Source organism: Balaenoptera physalus (genome assembly GCF_965194825.1).
Source record: "Balaenoptera physalus genome assembly, chromosome: 5".
Classification (NCBI taxonomy): domain Eukaryota; kingdom Metazoa; phylum Chordata; class Mammalia; order Artiodactyla; family Balaenopteridae; genus Balaenoptera; species Balaenoptera physalus.
The window spans coordinates 150,799,798-150,815,817 of NC_138884.1; the positions used below are offsets into that span (position 1 = coordinate 150,799,798).

General features: G+C 54.0%; 1 protein-coding gene across 1 annotated transcript in view; it reads right to left on the bottom strand.

Moving 5' to 3' along the window:
- PDE6B (phosphodiesterase 6B) overlaps window positions 1–9,874 on the bottom strand; it is a gene marked incomplete at its 5' end in the record, with an annotated part of 29,822 nt that extends 19,948 nt beyond the window's left edge. Inside the window, 3 exons of the mRNA XM_082462400.1 lie at window positions 6,046–6,135; window positions 6,431–6,583; window positions 9,407–9,874. Coding sequence (XP_082318526.1) covers window positions 6,046–6,135; window positions 6,431–6,583; window positions 9,407–9,874 — 711 coding nt within the window. The remainder of the gene's footprint in view (window positions 1–6,045; window positions 6,136–6,430; window positions 6,584–9,406) is intronic.
- Between the last annotated feature and the right edge of the window lie 6,146 nt (window positions 9,875–16,020).

Sequence of the window (16,020 nt, forward strand, 5' to 3'; positions counted from 1 at the left end):
GTTTCAAAGAGATATTTGTACACCCATGTTCACAGCAGCATTACTCATAATAGCTAAAATGTGGAAGCAACAAAAGCGTCCAACAGCAGATGAATAGATAAGCAAAATGTGGCATATACATACAATAGAATACTATTCAGCCTTAAAAAGGAAGAAAATTCGTAATATGATACAACATGGATAAACCTTGAGGACATTGCGCTCAGTGCAATAAGCCAGTCACAAAAAGACGAATACTGTAGGATTGCACCTATATGAGTTAAAATCATAGAAACAGAAAGTAGAATGTGGTTTCCAGGGGCTGGGATGGGGGTACTGGGGAGTTAGTGTTTAATGAGGATAGAGTTCCAATTTGGGAAGCTGTATAGAGTTCTGGAGATGGATGGTGGAGATGGTTGCACAACATGAATGTAGTTAATACCACTGAACTGTAGATTAAAAATGATTAAGATAGTAAATTTTTTGTTATGTGTATTTTACCGCAGTGAAAATAATTGGGAAAAAAATTAAAGGGATGCAGAAATATATACCATGCTGACACCAATCAAAAGAAAGCTAAATAGCTATATTAATTTTATACAAAGCAGACTTCAGAAGAAGAAAAATGATCAGGAGTAAAGAGGGATATTACATAATGATAAAAGGGTCATTTCTCCAAGAAGACATAACAGTCCTTAATGTGTATGCACCTAACAACAGAGCATCAAATTCCATAAAGCAAAAACTAATAGAACTGCAAGAAGCAATAGATAAATCCACTACTATAGTTGGAGACTTCAATGTTCTTCTTTCAGTTAATCGATAGATCCAGCAGGCAGAAAATCAGTAAGAAAATAGTTGAACTAAACAGCAATGGATATAACGAATATCTATAGACTACTTCATCCAGCAACAGCAGAATACACATTCTTCTCAGGTCACATGGAACATTCGCCAAGATAGATCATATTCTGGGCCACAAAACACATCTTAACACATTTGAAAGAATTAAAAATCATAAAAAATACATTCTCATACCACAGGGCAATAAACTAGAAGTCATTAACAGAAAGATGTTGGAAAATTCCAAAATAGATTGAACAATACACTTCTAATTAATACATTTCTCTTGAGAAGAAGTCTCAAGAGAAATTTAGAAAGATGTCGAACTAAATGAAAATGGAAATACATGTCAAAATTTGTGGGATGCAGTGAAAGCAGTGCTTGTAGGGAAAATACAGCATTGAATGTACATATCAGAAAAGAAGAGAGATCTAAAATCAATAGTCTAATCCCAGGAAACTAGAAAAAGAAGACGAATTTAAGCCTAAAGGAAGCAGAAGAAAATAAGTAATAAATTTTAAAACTCTATGCCCCCCAATTTAATAATCTAGATTAAATAGCTTAGATTAAATGAATGTTTCAATGCCTTGAAAGACACAAACTACCAACACCCACAGAAGGAGAAATAGAATAATCTGAATAGAGCTATAAGTATTAAAGCCATTGGATCAATAATTAATAATCTTCCAAAAAGAAAGCACCAATCCCTGATGGATTCACTGGTGAATTCTACAAAACATTTAGGGAAGAAATTACACCAATTCACTACAATCTTTTCCAGAAAATAGAAGCAAAGGAAGACCTTTTAACCCATTCTCTGAGGCCAGCATTACCCTAGTACAAAAACCAAATAAAGCCATTACAAGAAAGAAAAACTACAGGCCAAAATCTCTCGTGAACATAGGTACAAAAATTCTTAACAAAATATTAGTGAAACAAATGCAATAGTATATGTAAATAATTATGCTCCATGACCAAGTGAGAGTTATCCCAGGTGTGCAAGGCTGGTCCAGCATTTGAAAATCAATTAACGTAATCCACCATGTTACCAGGCTAAAGAAGAAAAAAATAACACGATCATATCAATTGATGGAGAAAAATATTTGACAGAATCGAACACTCATTCGGAATAAAAGCTGTCAGCAAAGTGGAAATACAGGGGAACTTGGTCAACTAGATAAAAATTCTACAAAAACCCTACAGCGAATGTCATACCTGATGGTGAGAAACTGGTTCTTTCCCTAATACTGGGAGCAAGACACAGATGCCCCTCTCACCACTCACAGTCAGCATCGTACTGAAAGTCCTGGCAAGTGCAATAAGACAAGGAAGGGAAGAACAATGGACAGAGATGGGTAGGGAAGGAAAAAAACTGTCTTTGTTTGCAGATGACATGATCATCTATGTGAAAATACCAAGGGATCAATCTTTAAAACCTCTTGGAACTAATTAGTTATTGTCTTAAGGTCACAGGATAACAAGGTTGACATACAAAAGTCAATTGCTTCCCTTTATACCAGCAATGAATAATTGGAACTTGAAATTAAGAACACAATACCACTTACATTAGTATAAAATTAAATTCTTAGGTACAAGTTAACAAAATATGTACAGAATCTATTTGCAAAATCAACAAAACTCTGAAGAAATCAAAGACGATCTAGGTAAACAGATATTCTCCGTTCATGAGTTGAAAACTCCTTATTGTTAAGATGCCAATTCTTCCCAACTTAATGTACAGATTTAATGCAGAACCAATTAAAATGTCAGCAAGCTATTTTGTGCATATGGACAAACTGATTTTAAAGTTTATATAGAAAGGCAAAACCCCACAAAATAGCCTGTACAATACTGCAGAAAAAAAAGTTGGGGGGTTGATATTACCAACTTCAAGACTATAAAGCTATAGTGATCAAGACAGCACGGTATTGGTGAAAAAAATAGGAACATAGATCAATGGAACAGAATAGAGAGCCCAGAAGTAGACTCACACAAATACAGTCAACTGCAGTTTGACAAAGGAGCAAAGAAATTCAATGGAGAAAGGCTGGTCTTTTCACTAACTGCTGTTGAACAACTGGACATCACATGCAAAAAAGTGTATGTAGACACTTACACCTTTCATGAGATTAACTCATAGACCTGAGTGTAAAATGCAAAACTATAAAACTGCTAGAAGATGACATAGGACAAAATCTAGGTGACCTTGGGTTTGCTGAGGTGTTTTAAGATACAACACCCAACTACAATCCATGAAGGAAAAGTTTATTAAATAAATTTATTAAAATTTAAAACTTCTGTTTTTCAGACTCATGGACATAGAGAACAGACTTGTGGTTGCCACGGGGGAGGGGTTGGGGAGGGATGGAGTGGGAGGTTGGGGTTAGCAGATGTAAGCTTTTATATATAGAATGGGTAAACAATAAGGTCCTACTGTACAGCACAGGGAACTATATTCAATATCCTGTGATAAACTATAATGGAAAAGAATATTAAAGAAGAATGTATGCATATGTATAACTGAATCACTTTGCTGTACAGCAGAATTTAACACAACATTGTAAATTAACTACACTCGATTTTAAAAAAAGAGAATGTAAAACTTCTGTTTTTCCAAATACACTGGTAAGAGAATGAAAAGACAAGATATACTTTTGGATAAAATATTGGCAAAATACATACCTGATAAAGGACTTAAACCCCAGTTTTACAAAAAAACTCTTAAAGCTAAACAGCAAGAAAACAGACAACATAATTTTAAATTGGGCAAAAGATCTGAACTGACACCTCACCAAAGAGTAGGATGTACAGCTGGCAAATGAGTATATGAAAAGATCCTCAACATCATTTGTCATTGGAGGGCTGTAATTTAAAACAATAATACGAAACACCTATTAGAATGACTAAAATCTAAATAACTGACAATACCAAAAGCTGACAAGGATGCAGAGTGACAGGAATTTTCATTCATTGTTGATGGGAATGTAAAATGGTACAGACACTTCTGCACAGTTTCTCACAGGGTTAAACACGATTATACCATATTATCCAGCAATCACACACCTTGGTATTAACTCAACTGAATTGAAAACTTGTACCCAAACAAAAACCTGTCTACAAATGTTTATAGCAGTTTTATTCATAATTGCCCCAAGCTGGAAGCAATCAAGATGTCCTTCCATGGGTGAATGGATAAATAAATTGTAATACATCCAGACATTGGAATACTATTCAGCAATAAAAAGAAATGGGCTGGGAGGAGATATGGGGATGTATGTATATGTATAGCTGATTCACTTGGTTATAAAGCGGAAACTAACACACCATTGTAAAGCAATTATACTCCAATAAAGATGCTAAAAAAAAAAAAAAAGAAAAGAAATGGGCTACTAAGCCATGAAAAGACAGGGAGAAACCCTAAATGCATATTACTAAGTGAAAAAAGCCAGTCCTAAAAGGTTCCATACCATATGATTCCAAGTATATGACATTCTACAAAAGGCAAAACTATGGAGACAGTGAAAATATCAGTAGTTGTCAGGGCTTTGGTGGAGGTGGGGGTCTTTAGGGTGGTGAAATGATTCTTTATGACACTGTAATGGTGGGTACATGTCATGATGCATTTGTCAAGACCTATAGAAATTTACAGCACAAAGAATGAACCATAATGTTTGCAAATTTAAAAATCATTTGGTAGGTTGGGGGATTCCAGGAAAGAATGCAGACTGTGACAAGAGAATGCAAGAGACCTCCTCACTGAAGGGGATGGGGAAAAGGTGCCGACCTCAGCGTTTTTGGAAATACATGGCGTCTGCAAGAGTAAAGGCAAAGGAACTGCACACATCTCTGTGCTCCAGTGATGAACTTGTTTCCCACGGGTCACAGGTACCCTGCTGTACACGTGCAAGGGGGCTGGACAATGACGTAAGTGGGCAGCAGAGGACGGGAGCCAGGGGTCTCCATGTAGCGTGGAGGGGGCGGAGGCCAGAACGACCCGTGTGGGGATGATGGGGTTGGTGACGTCAGCAAGAACTCGGGCTTAACTTAATATAGATGCAGAGGGTTACACGTAGAAGTATTTACAGACGTGCACATGCGTGGGCTTGTAGACACACACCTATCTCCTCACTCCGTCAGCTGAGAGGGCCTAGAAGCAATGACACACTAAGCCAAGATCACACCTGGTGCCCAGGTCGTTGTTTCTAAGACCGTCTCCAGCAAAAAGAACCAGTACTCCTTGAGGAATGGCTAATTCCAGGACTGGGCCGGAAAATACAAATGAGACTGAAGCATTTTGTAGTGCCAGAGAATAAGGATGTGCAGAACCCCCAAACCAAAAAAATCCACCCACCAAACAACCAAACAAATGGGGTCGATGGACATGTCAGAGGGCACAGGAACTGCTGAGAAAACAAGCTGAGCAAAGAAATCAGTCAGGTCGTGCTGGAAACACCTGTGAGTCCAGACTGATAGACAAACGACCGCAGAAAGAAAGAAGCGGGCCTAATAAATCCCCTGTGCAACCCCGTCGCCACAGCGTGGGGCTCAGGGTCTGCCCGGTGGCCTTTCCACGTGCACTCCGGAGCCCTCAGTGGGCCCCGAGGCCCCGCTCCCAGCCCCGCGCTGCAGTCCAGCTGGCCGCAGGCTTGCAGCTGCTCCGCGGCCTCAGGCCCGGCCCAGGGCCCTCTCTCACGCCCTCCCCTCCCCACCGTGTCCGCCCCCCCACCGCCTTCCGCACGGGCCACAGAGGGTGGAGCGTGTGTCCCCCCGGGGCCCCCAGGCCTCCTCGCTCGGGGGAGGCAGACTCCAGTCCTGGAAGCCATTGCTCCCCTGTGTGGCCAGAGGCAGAGCCCACCGGGAGGCTCGGCCGCGGAGTGGTGGGACCCTCTGCCCCTGCTCTATGTTCATAACCCACCCCTGCTCCTTCCGCAGAAGGTTTGAGGCAGCTTCTAAGGAGGAATGCTGACGCCCGCGTTTGCAGGTGGTCACAGCCCTGGGGCCAGAGGGCGAGGCACCCGGCCTCCCTGCCCTCAGCTCGGTATACTCACAGCTCCGCGTCCACAACCACGAAAGCCCCGGGCCCTCTCCCTCGGCTGCCCAGGTGCCCACAGAACCATGTGCCTCTGTCCAGAGAGACCAGGGTGGGGGGACCTGGACACGCTCAGGCAGCCCGGAGGGCCTGGGGCTGGCGGGGGTGCCCCGGCCGGCAGCACGTGCGGGTACCTGGCCTCGGCGTGTCTCGCAGTTGTGCAGGTAGCTCAAGTGGTAGATCTTCAGGTTTAACGTCCCGAAGTTCAGATACTTCAGGAAAACCTGAAACAGGAGTGGTGACAACAGCAGGTAAAAACCCTGGTTTTCAGATGCGTGCCCAGGTGTGCGTTTGTGGAGGAGACACCCAGCTGCCTGGAGGAGGGGCGCACACACAGCATGGACCTCAGCCCGCGGCCACGGACTTGTACACACAGATGCGTAGGTGGGCCCTCGGAGCCAAGCCTAGGAGAGGTGCCTACACAGACATCACCTGCCAGGCACGGGCCCCGCCAGGCACAGGACCGTGAGACTCAGGGACAGACGGGTGTGCGCGTCCAGAGGGCTCCCTGACACTCACGCCTTCATCTTCACTTGTGAAACACGGGCCGTCCAGCTTGTTCACAGCCATGATCACAGCCACAACGTCTTTGCCATTCATGATGGGCGTGGCCAGGATGCTCCTTGTCACATAGTCGGTCAGCTCATCAGCAAAGGAGCTGAAGTGGGGACACTGCGAGGCAAGAGGAGAGAAGGGAGAGGCCGTCGTTCTGTGGACCTGGAGTCTGGGTCTCCCTGGTCCCTGGGGTCAGGGCTAAGCTGCCCAGGCCAGTGCTGAGACCCAGGTGGCCATGCCCCGGTATCAGGAGCCTGGGTAGCACATGAGGACATGGCCAATGGCCTGTCCTTGGGGCTCCAGCCTGGCTCAGTCTCTATCACCCCATCTCAGAGCGAGCGACTCCCAGCTCTCGATCCACGGGCGCTGCAGAGTCCTTGCAGGCTCTGCACGCCCCCCTGGGCTGTGGGCAGACCTAGCTCCTCCCACATCTGCTGCCGTCTGGCCGACTGGCCTTCTAGATGCCTCTTGAGTCTGTCTGGTCCACCTGCCCCCAAGCCCCCCCTAGTCCAGGCTGCCGTCTCCTGCTGCCCTCAGCCACTGTGGGCCAGCTCCCATACCCAGGACCTATCTGCCAGGCCCCGGGGGGCGTCTCCTGGGCCCCGCTCCAGCGGGCTTCTTGCCCCCGCCATGAGACCTTTGCCCGACTCTGGCCCCCAGGGCGGGTTTTCCCGGCCTTAGAGAGGCTCTTCGGGGCTGCTCCCTGGTCAGGGGCCGGTTGACGGGCTCTTAGGTCTGTCTCCCCAGGGGGCAGCTCATCTGAGCTTTGTCCAGGCCCAGCTGACTGAGTGTGACCAGCCTCAGGCCCATCGCCCCTGAATCGCACTGCCCGAAACGCGGGCCCGCCCCGCCCCCCTTCCGAGGACTGGCATCCACCCTCCGCCCCACAGAGAGGACCCGGGCCTTGGTGCTTCCCTGCCCCTCCGACCCAACCCACTTCTTTCAAGTGCCCCCAGCTCTCTGCTTCCACTGCCCAGACCCAGTCATTGGTCACCACAGCGTCCCTGGGCCCCCCCCCCCCCCCGCCACCCGCTCCTGGCCCAACTGTGCTCGGCTCGGCTTGCTCAGTCCTGCCCCCTCCTCCCTGATCTGAGCCATCCCGGCTCCTGGGAATTTCCTCCCACAGCCAGCCGCCCCCCTCGACAGGGTCTAGATGCCTCGGTGACATGCCGGACCCCCATGACGTGGTTTCAGAGACTACTGCCGAGCCAGGCGCCCCTGCTGAGCCTTCTGGGACCTCCTGCCCGGCCGCCTCCCCATGAGCCCCGGGGTCTCAGGGGCCACAGAGGGGTGGCAGGGTGACATCACAGCCCTGCGGCACCCCCTCTGGCCACCGCTGTCCACACCCCCCCGCCACGGTGGGACACAGGCTCTGCCTCAGTTTCCCCTCCATAAAGTGACATCTGGGCTTCATGATACACTTATTGGAAACTCGATTTTTTGCTGATTTTGACTCTGGTCTCTGTTCCACTGCAGCTATGACAAACGAGACCCAGCATAGCCCTGAGGATTAAGGCCAGTGCCATGCCCCTGCCCCATGAAGGAGGCATCTAGCTGTGCTGGGCAGTTGGGGAAACATCAGAGGGAGCCGTCCGGGTGAAGGCTGGAAGGGAAGCTGAGCCCCAGGGAGAGACAGTCCCGCCCCTGGGCGGGCACAGGCAGTTTGAATCAGACCCTCAGAGACACCAGCAACACAGGTGGGGGCGCAGCTGGAGGCTCAAAGAAGGGAGGGGGCAAGATGTAGTGTGGGAGAGGCGGCGGGGGGGGGGGAGGGAGAAACAGGAGGGAGGGAGGAGCAGGGGAGGCGCTCGTTGTAGCCCCCCCATTCCTGCCGAACTTTTTTTCCTGGTAATTTATGCTCCTGATATTCCAATTCACGGGTGACCCATTTCCTAAAAAGGAAGTGAAGATGAAGCTAATCTGAGAGATTACTATATTCAGGTCGCTGGACTGAGGCTTGTTTGAGCAGATAAGTTTAAGAGGATTGCAGCCAAGGAGCCAGGGGTCTGGGGGGTCTGTCCACAAGTCCGTTTGTCTCCAGGGACGAGGGGATATTGGCTGCTTTGGCGGAGGTCTGTCCCGCTGGGTAACGCCCTCTGGATTCCTTCACAGAAAGTGGAGGAGGTGAGCCAGCCCAAGGCTCCTGCTTCCCGCTCCCAGGCCATACCAGCGGCCCTCTCCGAGGTGGGACGGCCCTCTCCGAGGTGGGACGGAGGGGACGGGAGAAGGCAGTCGGCTCTCCCTGCGGCCCCTCGGGGCCCTGCCCCTCACACATGTCCAACAGGCGTGGTCCCCCCAGTCCCAGCCCCCTTCTCCCCTGGGGCATCTGTCCTCCCGGCGCCCCGCCCCACCCCCAGAAGTGTCATTGGCCTCTCCCTCCCTCCCGTCCAGCCAGAACCTGTCCTCCCAGACTTCTCCGCTCTAGGCACTGCATCCACCCTTCCTGCCCCCTCCTGGACCAGCTGCTGCTTCTTTTTTTTTTTTTTTTTTGGCTGTGATGCTTGCAGATCTCAGTTCCAGGACTGAACCCAGGCCGCGGCAGTGAAACCGCCGAGTCCTAACCATTGGACTACCGGGGAACCTGGATCAGCTTCTCCTGAACCCCCAAACTTGCTCGCCCCAGTGAGCAGTATGGTTAGGGCTCTGGGGTCCACTGGCCCCTCCATTCTGGGCCTCTGCGCCAGCCCCTGCTCAGACCCCGTCCTCCCCAAACCCCCATCCAGGGAATCATAGGTCAAGGGGGCAGCAGGGCCTGCCCAGGCCGTCCTTGCAGCCACCTCAGGGCCTCCTTCCTTCCCGCGAGCTCTGGCCTGGACCTGTTCCACTTGCCTCTCTGGCCGCCTTCCTAAAAGCCGAGGGTCCCCTCACAGCCAGTGGGCTGACCCATCCTTCGGGGCCTGTGGGAACCCTTCGCCAACTCCCACGAGGCCCAGGACCCACCTCCGTCACATCCTTGACATTCACCATCTTCTTGGTCTGAGCCACGTGGCCCACGACCCCGATGTCCAGCGGGAAGACGATCTCGGAGTCAGGAGGCACCAGGCAGTCCTCCAGGACACTGCCGGGCTGCACGCTGAAGAGGCGCGTGGCGAGCTCGGCCATGCCGTTGCGCTGGCGGTACATGAAGAGGCTGCAGCGGTCGGCATGCAGGATGGCGCACAGACGCCGCAGGATCTTGAAGACCACCCGCTCCATGTTCACGCTCTCCTGCATGTCCTGCACCAGCTCGAACAGGGCCGCGCTCTCCTCCACTTGGCACAGCTCTTGGAAGCTGGTGCAGCCCGCCGGGCACCCATCCCCGCAGGCGCTGGCCGCAGCCTCAGGGCTCAGCTTCCTCCCGAAGTACTGGTCCGCGAAGCCGGGGTTCTGGTCCAGGAACGCCTGCACCTGTTCCTCACTGAGGCTCATGGTGCCCGGCTTCCCGTCTGGAGGAGCGCCGGCCCCCAGCGCACCAGGCCCTGCAGCAAACACTGTCATCAGCAAAGCCTTTCTTAGCGATGATTACCGCACCAGCTGACTCGCCCACGCCTGCCCTCCCCCCACCCCCAGGCCCCGGACTGCCCGCTTCCTGGGAAAACCAGAGCCCCTGGACCGGGGGCTGCAGTGTAAGAGCTCAGGCCTTCCGCCTGAGGCAGGGATCCTGGGCGCTGGGATAGGCCCTCACACCCAACCCCTGGCGAGGGGTAACCCCTGGAGTGCCATGACCCCTTCTGCCCGAGCGGCCGCCCGAGGACTTGGGATGGGCCGACAGGTAGCTCCAAGTCTCTTGGGCCCCCAGAGTCGGGCTCAGGTGTTGTGGGGTGGCAGGGCACCAGCTCTGCCTCGGGGAGGTGGAGGGACCCCCCCACGGTGCTGCCCACGCCCACGGAGGGAAGTGGAGAGAAGGGAGGAAGATGTGGAAGCGGGACCATAGGGGTTCTGCACAGACTTTCCCTTCTCCTATGTGGTGAAGAGGCGGCTCTTGTCTGTTAAGAGCCAGCATCCTTAGTTAGAAATGGTCTTGGCGAATGCCCACCACGCATCTCCCTTCTCGGCCTAATTCCTACGTATTGGGACCCTTATTCACGCTGCTGGACCCTCTCCTTGCACAGGACCCGCAGCTGCACTGACGGCACTGCCATATTTTACAGACGGGATCATTCCTGAGCGTCCGTGCCTCCATCGGGGACCCACGGGCCCAGACGGCAGCAAGCTCCTCCGGCTGAAGCCGCGGCCGTCCTCCCCAGAGTCAGACGGCTATTAGCCTCCCGGTGAGCCAGGATGCGATCAGAAATGTCAGGGTTACAACTGGAGGACTCATCCCAGGTCAGTCTGACTCTCACGTCACACAAGAAACCATGTGCAGATGTGTGTGCATACGTGTGTGTGCTTACATGTGCGGGGGTGCTGGGTGCGCATGAGGACGAGGGTGCATGCGTGCGTGAGTGTGCACGTGTGCCCGGGGACTGCTGGACGGCTGGGGGTGGGAGCTCTGTCCACGGTGTGACACTTCACACTGTCACGTGTGTGTGACCAGCCGTGCACACCACTCACGAAGGTTGGGGGGGCCTGGCGTTCTGGGCTCACCTTCTGCAGCAACCAGAGGGATGCTGGCCACCCGCGAGAGACGGGAGCGGAGCAGCTCAGCTGGAACCAGGAGTCACCGAGGACCAGAGCCTGAAGTTTCTTTGTCTTTCTCATGCTGCCTGTGTCTATATTGTTACCACGCTCTGAACTGGGAGGCACGGTTTGTGTGCACTGAGCTGGTAGAGACGTGCACGCGCGCGTTTGCGCGTGGGCCCTGCGCCCCTTGGCTTGCACGAGTCCGTTCCAGGGAGCCTTCCGCGTGGGCCCCGGCGGGCTCCCGGCAGCTGTACCGGCCACAGCGGGCCCAGCGGGCCAAGCGTGGGCACTGGCCTCGGGCCGCGACGTTCCTGCCTCTGCTGAGTCACCAGCAGGTTCTTTTCACGGATCTGCTCTGACGTCCCCCACTTCCCTGAAAACAGTGAGTGTGACTGGGGCCGAGGGACAACCACACGCCTGTGGGCGGTGCTGTGGGCGGGCGCTGGTGCTTGGCTTTGCGGCCAGGGCTGTGGTCACCGCGCTCTGAATTCAGCCCCAGACGGCTTCCGGAGCCCCCAGAGCTGGAGTCCAGGTCACGCCTGCGTGTGCGGCCAGTGCCGACGAGGCAGCCATCTGGCCGAGCGGGCCGCTGGGGGGATGCTTCCCAGACCCTCCGCTCACCCCACCCGGGGCCCCCCCTCCCTGCATGTGCTCCTCTCCTCTCCCCTCCCCGCGGGGCTGAAGAGGGCGGGGCGTGGGCGGGGCGCTCACCTGTGTGAGGCGCGCACCCGCTTCTGGCGGGGCTGGGGGCACGGCCCTGGGCTCAGAGGCACCGCCGCTGGAGGGGCTCGGTGGGGCTTCAGCGCAGAGTGCGTGGGCAGCACTCTCGGGGGACACGGGGGGCAGTGAGTGAGCTACTGGCGGGTCTCGCTGCCCCCAGCCCTCAAGTGCTTGCAGGTGTGGGAGCAGAGGCCCCGGCGTTAGTGCCCTGAGGAGCCATGGGCGCGTGGCTCCGGGGGTGTAAGTGCCCAGCCGCCTCACCTGCAGTGCTCCTCCCCTCTCACTTCTCAAGGTGCCCACTGGTGGTGCCTGGGCCCCTGAGCGGCCCCCAGGGGTGGACTCGATGCCGTTGGATGCACCACTTAGGGGTGCCTGCAAGGTGTGCAGAAAGGTGTGTCTGGAGGGGCTCCTGTAAGGTGCGCCTGTGAGATACACCTTTGAGATGCACCTGTGAGGTGCTGCACCTGTGGGGTGCACACGTGACATACACCTGTGTTCAAGGGTCCATCGGATACGACAGGTAACTTCTCCACAGGTGAACCTGGAGGGCGTTTGAGGAGAAATGGGATTGCTCCTTCACCAGGGTCCTGCTAATTTTACCTCATCATCATGTGGGATTTTATCAGCAAGCCCATCCTGGGAGCCATTTACAGCAAGGCGTGTCTCAATAGCTATTACGTGGAGAGAGTTCTAGGTTCTTGTCCCAAACTGTGGAGAGGATGCAATTTCACAAGGAGCAAATGCCCTGAAATTAAAATTAACCAGTCAAGAGGAATGGCAAGAGGTGGAAAGGATGAGAAAATCGGAGTTCCCATTCAGAAATCTCATGAAATTTGTGGTGCAGAAAATGGACACCTCCATTAAGACCTTTTACAGGGTGGTTTCGCTGGAGAGATGACGGGGAGGTGGTAGCGGTCCCGCCGTGAAAGGACGGATGCTAACGGGGGTGGGGGTGGGGTGAGGGGGAGCCGCTCAGACTCTGACCCATGCATCCCCGCCCCCACCTGCTGCCTGACTCCGGGGCAGGCTCTAGCCAACAAGCACCTTGCCATGTGTTCTTGTGAGCAGTGGCGACATGAAGGGTGTGGCGCGGGCGTAGTGCATGGTGAGGGCCCACTAAACAGGGGAGGGCTGGGCAGGGAGGCTGGGACTGGGGAGAGAACAGAGGTCAACCTCGCGGGGGCCTGGGGGGAGGGGGCACAGAGCTGGGGGCAGTGGGACGGGGGCGAGGTGGCCACCCATCTGGGGTCTGTGTTGATCTGGAGGAGCCAAAACATGGGTAGAAAACAACGTCAGACGGAGAAGAGAAAGCAGGGCTGGTGCCTGGCGTTTGGGTGGTGGTGTCCAGGGGAAACTGGCACTTCCTCACTCATGTTTTGTCATCATCTTCAGTGTGGCACGGACTCGGGCCTTGATGTGCTTGAGCCCGGCATGGGGTGAGGGGACCTCCAAACGGGACCACACACCTACCGGGGGTGAGGCTGGGGGGCCAGCACCACGAGCCGCCCAGAGCACAGAGGGCAGGGGCAGGAGGCAGAACACGTCCCATCCCAGCAGGATCTGTGGTGCCCCCAGGGAGGCTCGGGGTGACTGAAGTCCCTGTGAGCCAGTCCCCCGCGGCAGGCAGGAGGGGGCGGTGTATGGAGGGGCCCCGGCCCACAGCCAGGGGCCGGCCCCACTGCCAGACGTATGAGTGTGGACATCTTAGACCATCCCGCCTCAGGACAGCTGCCAGCTGACCACGGCCCCAGTGTAACCTCAGGCGAGACTGGCAGAACTGCCCAGCTGAGCCCCGTCCAAATGAGTGACCCACAGATCATGAGACAGGAAGTTGCTTAAGCCATTAAGATTTGGGGCGTCTTGTCCTGTCGTGCGTGGCTGATTCCCTGAAAACAGAGCCGGGGGCAAATACTTCACAGGAGAGCTACGATCCCGGGGGCAGTGGGGGTGGACAGAGAGTGAACCCTGGTTCCCAAGGAGCCACAGACACAGTTGGCCGAGCAGCAGGTGTGACCATTCGGCCACGTGCCCCAGGACAGCTGAGGAAGGAGGAAGGAGGACGGAGGGGACTTGATCTCCTCTTTTCCTCCGGTCTCCTGCTTCCCATTGGCCAAGGCTTGCCCCGTGGGGAGTGAGCTTCCACACCCTCAGGGGCACCCCAGCCCTGTGGGCAGCCATTCTGCCATTCAGAAACCCTGGCGCCCTGCCATGGGGTGGTGGTCCACCCTCGGCCAGAAGTGGCAGGAGAAGCAGCCAAGGGGGACTGTGCCCCCCCGAGCCTCAGGCGGGAGGTCAGAGGGCGTGAGGTGGACCAGAGGGAGGGCCTGGGGCACTGTGACAACCCCAGGGGCCACAGTGGGAGTCTCACGCAGTGTTCCCAGTGGGTCACCACCCAACAGGAGGCAGCTCTCCAGCTGAATTGGACATATTAGAAGTAACATAAGAAAACACGTGTCGTCGGAGAGCTAGCAATGCAGAGGCTCACCCTGCCACCTCCCACGAAGGGGCTGTGTCGGGTCCAGGGGGAAGATGCAGCCATGCTCACTGGCGCCGTTTCCCTGCCAGGAGCTTTGCTGGCGATGTTGGTCCCTCCTCTCTGCACACAAGTCCAAGCCAGCGATTCTGTACTGGGACCCAGGGCACTGGCCCTTTCTGGCCTGCCCATCACCATTTTTAGTGGCTGCACAGAATTCCATTTTGTGGAGGTTCCACACTTATTTAATTAATTAGTCTCCTATTCATGGACATTTAGGATGTTCCTGTTTGAGTTTTGAGGGGAATTTAATGCTGCCTTGTTCTCCGCCCCAGTTCTGGAACAGCTGAGAGAGCGGATGGAGGGGACTATCACCTTTGTTGCTGCCAGCCCTCCAGAGAAGGCGTGGCCTCAGGTGCTGCCAGGTGGCCTAGCTAATGCTGCCTGCCTCCCAGGTAAGGGCCTCCCGGGCCATTACCTACATGGATCCAGGGGCAGAAGAGATGGGATCCCTCAAGCTTACAGAATTTTAATAGCTTCACTTAGCTCAACCAAAAAAGGACCTATGGCTGTGACTGCCAACCAAGTAGCATTCCGCCTCCATGGGGGGGGGGTTGAGAGGGGCACATGGAGAGCTCAGGGGGGCAGGGGAGTAGGAGCAGGCATCCCCTTGGTACCACAGGTACCACAGTCTTTTCTGTTTAAAACTGTAAAGAAGGCCTCGGTGAATTAACTTCTGCCTTTTGTTTTTTTAACCTGGAATCTGTGAATGGGAATCTATTTGGAAATAAAGTCTTTGCCGATGTAACCCATTTAAGATGAGCCCTACTGGACTAGGGTGGGTGGTGTCTCTATAAGAAGAAGCACAGAGGAGAAGGCCACTCGTGGACGGAGACAGAGACTGCGGTGCTGTGTCTGCAACCAAGGGGCGCAAGGGCAGCCAGCCCCCACCGGAGCTGGAGAGAGGCCTGGACTTCTGGCCTCCAGAACTGAGAGATAATAAACTGTTCAAGCCCCCACGTGGTGTACTCCGTTAGGGCAGCCCCACGAGGCTAACGCAGGTGGTGGGCCAGGTTTGGCTGTGGACTGTAGTTTGCCTGGTCTAAGCCAGCCTCATCTTGGGGCCAGAGACTGGCTGGGGGCCAGCTTGGAGCTGCCTCGAATGTTTCCTGGCAACTGCCGCCGGTGCAGAGGGAAGCACCCGGGCCATGCTGGCCAGTCATGATTCTTTGCTCTGGGACACGCACAGTGGTTGCCCAGTCGTGGCTGCACTGGGGAAGGCAAGTCTGAGGGCAGGGCCAAGCCCAGAGGAGGGAAGCGCCGAGAACTTGAGGGGACGGCCCGGAACCCACCCTCCCCAGCGGGTGTCCATTCAGCCCTGTGAGCAGCTTTTCTCAACCGGTGGGGGAAATTCGGCTGTTATCGTGTGCGCCCGGGCTCCGCAGAGAAACAGACCAGTAGGCTCTGCGGCCTGAGCGTGAATCTCAGAGTGAGACTCACCGTGGGAAGTGTCTGAATGCACAGGAAACAAGCTGAGGGGGATGGGCCCTCCCCTCAGACGGGACGTATGCTTGACTGCGACAGAAAACTCAGGTGATGATCACAGACCCAAGGGCCAAGAGGAACGTTGAAAAGCCCTGTGACAGAATATTCTGGTTCAAAGGATCAGTCTGCTCAGAAGAAGCCGTGGCTGCACATAAGGTGACAAATAAGGAGTTGGGATAAAATACTACTGCCCAGCGGGGATCGCAAAAGCAGT